Raw genomic sequence first — 4,080 nt, 5'->3', positions numbered from 1 at the left:
AAATTGGTTTTGGGAACTTATTTTATTATTTATGTTTTCCACTGAATTATACTCTGAATTGGTTATTTTAATGAATGAATTATTTTCAAGTTTAAATACTTTTACAAGTATTTTGCATGAATACCAACTCTAGGGTTCCCGGGGTTCGGGGCCTTACACTCTCTGTGTACACATTGCAACAAACAGCATTCAGGTGCTTGTCGTCGACTTACTGGCGCTTGTCTTAGTTGTGGAGAGATGAGGCATATGGTTAAAGATTGCCCAAAGAGCAGGAATCGACCAGGGGATACTACTAGGGGAGCTACTGTGCCACATACTACTGGAGGACGAGTATTCACCCTTACTGCTGGAGAAGCTTCGAATACTCCAGGTACAACTTCCCTTGTCTTCCTTCTTAATATTGTGTTTAGCCTGCTTCCTTGATTATATTTTAGTTAATTATTTGTGTCTTATTAGTTATTGATATGCTAGGCACTGTTTTTGGTATGATCTCTCTTGCTGAGCATGAATTGTATGTGTTATTTGATACCAGGGAGACCCACTTCGATGTCTCACAATTATTTGCCAAACGTCTTAAAGTTGTGCCTTCTCTTTTGAATACCGCATTGGTTATTTCCATACCGACAGGGGAAAGTTCTACTATTACTCATGTCTACCGAAATTGTCCGCTAGTGGTTGGAAATGTCGTTCCCAAAGCAGATCTACTTCCCTTGCAAATGGGAGACTTTGATGTTATTTTGGGCATGGATTAGCTGACCATGCATCGAGCAACAATTGATTGTCATCAGAAACGAGTCTTGTTTGGAGATGTTTTACATCCAGAATTCATTTTTTAGGGGACTCAGCCCTGAAAATCTCTTAAAATAATATATGCGCTTAAAGCTCAAAAACTTGTATCACACGGTTGTGAGGGGTTCATAGCCTCTATAAAAGATACATTTGTGGATACGCCCCGTATCGAAGACTTTCCTATTGTTCATGAATTCTCTGATGTCTTCCCGGAAGAATTACCAGGGATACCACCCGAACGTGAAGTAGAGTTCACTATCGATCTGATTCCTGTTGCTGAACCAATTTCAAAGGCACCCTATCGTATGGCCCCGCTGGAATTGAAAGAGTTGAAGGAGCAACTACAAGAATTGTTGGAATTTGGATTTATAAGACCAATTGTTTCACCATGGGGAGCACCGGTATTATTCATGAAGAAAAAAGGTGGTAGCATGCATTTGTGCATTGACTACCGAGAACTCAATGAAATTACTATTCGAAATCGCTTCGTATTGATGATCTCTTCTATCAGCTCCAAGGAGCAAGTTTTTCTCTAAAATCGATCTTAGGTCAGGTTATCACCAGTTGAGGGTTCAAGACCAAGATGTTCCTAAGACAGCGTTCCATACCCGGTATGGACATTATGAGTTTTTAGTCATGCCTTTCGGCTTGACAAATGCTCCAGCTGTTTTTATAGACCTTATGAATCGAGTGTTTCATGAGTACTTAGATCGGTTCGTAATTTTTTTTATCGATGATATTCTGGTATTTTCTAAAATTCGAGAAGAACATGAAGACCATCTTCGAACTGTTTTAGGAACCTTACGCCAAAAGAAGTTGTATGCCAAATTTTCTAAGTGCGACTTTTGGTTGGAACAAGTAGCCTTCCTAGGCCACATTGTATCAGCCAAAGGTATTACTATGGATCCAGCTAAAGTGAAAGCTATTACTAAGTGGCCTAAACCTACCTCAGTTACCGAAGTTCGAAGTTTTCTGGTCTTGGCTGGTTATTATCGACATTTTGTAGAGGTTTTTCTACCTTGGCCTTGCCTCTTACTCAACTTATGAGGAAAGGGGTGAAATTTGCTTGGAACGATAATCGGGAAAAGAGTTTTGAGGCATTAAAAAATAAATTTGTGTCCGCACCCATTCTTACGCTTCCATCCGGTTTAGGTGGATACCAGATATATAGTGACGCCTCAAAGAAAGGTCTCGGTTGTGTCTTCATGCAGCATGGGAAAGTCATTGCTTATGCTTCACAACAACTTAAGCCTTATGAGGTGAATTACCCGACACATGATCTAGAATTGGCAGCCGTAGTGTTTGCACTCAAGATCTGGAGACATTATCTATATGGAGAGACATGTGATATATTCACCAACCATAAGAGCCTCAAGTACATTTTCACTCAGAAAGAGCTAAACATGAGACAGAGGAGATGGTTAGAACTACTCAAAGATTATGATGCCAACATCCACTACCACCCTGGTAAAGTAAATGTTGTGGCAGATGCTTTGAGTAGGAAGAACTCTGGGAGCTTAGCATGCTAAACTTTTCAGCCACATATTCTTACAGATTTGAATTGTATGAAGATTAATCTACACTTTGGCAAATCCGATGGTTATTTGGCAAGATTGAAAATACATCCCGACCTTATTACATAAATAAAAGAAGCTCAAAATCAAGATGGGGAGCTTGGGCTATTTTACAAAATCTTGAGGTGGGGAAGCAATCTGAATTTCGGGTTGATGAAAATGGGACGATATGGTGTGGGAAGCGTTTGTGTGTGCCAGATGATTCCACTCTTCGCGAAGCCTTGTTAATTGAGGCACATAATTCTCCATTCTCTATTCACCCCGGATCCACAAATATGTATAGCGATTTGAAACAACATTTCTGGTGGAGTGGTATGAAAGAAGATGTAGCTAGACATGTTAGCCGGTGTTTGATTTATCAACAAGTGAAAATTGAACATCAACGGGCTAGTGGATTACTACAACCTATGGATATTCCTGTTTGGAAATGGGATGATATTTCGATGGACTTTGTTATAGGTCTACCAAAAACTTTTTTGAAAAATGATGCTATCTGGGTTGTTGTTGATAGACTCACAAAATCTGCTCATTTCTTGCCAATTCGTAAGGGGTACTCAGTAAGCAAACTATCGGAGATATTTCTACGGGAAATTATCCGACTAGCTCTACCACCACAATTATCGCATGTGCCTAATGTTTTTCTTGTGTCATTATTACGTGGGTATAATTACCACCCTCTTCATGTTGTGAACTATCCCTTACATGAATTCCAGGAAGACTCATCATACGAAGAGGAACCAGAGGCTATATTGGATTGTCAAGAATGTGTTATACGTAAGAAAGTTATTCCTTTCGTTAAAATTTTATGAAAAAATCACCCAGAGCGCGAGGCAACTTAGGAAGCAGAAGATGTGATTCGTTCTCAGTATCCGAACTTATTCGGAAACTAAGATTTATAATTATTGTTCGTTTGATTTCTGAATAATGAACTGTAGATACTCGTAATTGTTGCTTTGTTGCTTAGTGCATACTCATTACGTGGAAATATTGATTGTCTTATATTAGAAAAAGAAAAAAAAAGAAAAAAAAAACGAACACGAAGTTATTCTAGGGGTATGGTATAAATACCCAAAACATACGGTGCTATCTAATATTGATTTCGAGGATGAAATTTTTTTTAAGGGAGGTAGAATTGTAATATACGAAAATTCGAAAACCCTAAAATATTAAATATCTTATAAATGTGTCGAGTATTTATGAATGGATAATAATTAGAACCGACCGAATAAATGACGTCGACTAAACAAAATCGATAATTAATAAAACCGATCGAATATTATTGTCGACTAACCGAATGTGATATATAATAAATGTTACTTAATCGATATGTTGATAGTAATAAGTTTAGGGTGGTTAAGATTTATTTCTAAACTATAAGGGTTTAAATGCTAAATTGATTACAAAAGAAACTTAGAGGGCCATTTTTGCCATATCTTGAGAGTCAATTTGAAGGCCCTGTGTGTAGGCCGTGAACTACCTTTCGGCAAAAACGGAGTGAGCCTAATCAGCCTTTAACGATTTAAGCGAGGCCCGTTTGTTACAACTTAATTATTAAAATACCTCTCCATCATAAAAAAAAAACCCTAAATCTGTGTTCTTTTCTCTGCCGCCAAGCCCACCCGGCACCCGCTTTGTGAATTTGCCAGAAAAACTGCACCACCACCGTCCCGTTACCGCCCTTCCTCGTCGACGCCGCTCGTAGTCACACACCACAACT

General features: G+C 38.7%; 1 protein-coding gene across 1 annotated transcript; it reads left to right on the top strand.

Moving 5' to 3' along the window:
* Positions 1-237: 237 nt before the first annotated feature.
* LOC143592172 (uncharacterized) lies at positions 238-1,325 on the top strand. Its single transcript, XM_077072150.1, has 3 exons — positions 238-370; positions 457-731; positions 912-1,325. Exons 1-3 carry the CDS (start codon positions 238-240, stop codon positions 1,323-1,325), a joined length of 822 nt encoding a protein of 273 aa, XP_076928265.1.
* The last annotated feature ends 2,755 nt before the right edge of the window (positions 1,326-4,080 follow it).

This window comes from Bidens hawaiensis, unplaced genomic scaffold (assembly GCF_021521415.1).
Source record: "Bidens hawaiensis isolate Kalapana, Puna unplaced genomic scaffold, B.hawaiensis_p1.1 tig00040577_1, whole genome shotgun sequence".
NCBI classification, from domain to species: Eukaryota; Viridiplantae; Streptophyta; class Magnoliopsida; order Asterales; family Asteraceae; genus Bidens; species Bidens hawaiensis.
The sequence above is the reverse complement of the archived record's forward strand: the minus strand, read 5'-3'. Positions and strand labels throughout refer to the sequence as shown.

Excerpts from the sequence above, each read along its gene's own strand:
- LOC143592172 (XM_077072150.1), top strand. The coding sequence starts at position 238 with ATGAGGCATATGGTTAAAGATTGCCCAAAGAGCAGGAATCGACCAGGG. Across the intron at positions 371-456 it reads AGAAGCTTCGAATACTCCAG|TTATTGATATGCTAGGCACT; the intron begins GTACAACTTCCC and ends GTGTCTTATTAG. Across the intron at positions 732-911 it reads TGCAAATGGGAGACTTTGAT|GGGTTCATAGCCTCTATAAA; the intron begins GTTATTTTGGGC and ends CACGGTTGTGAG.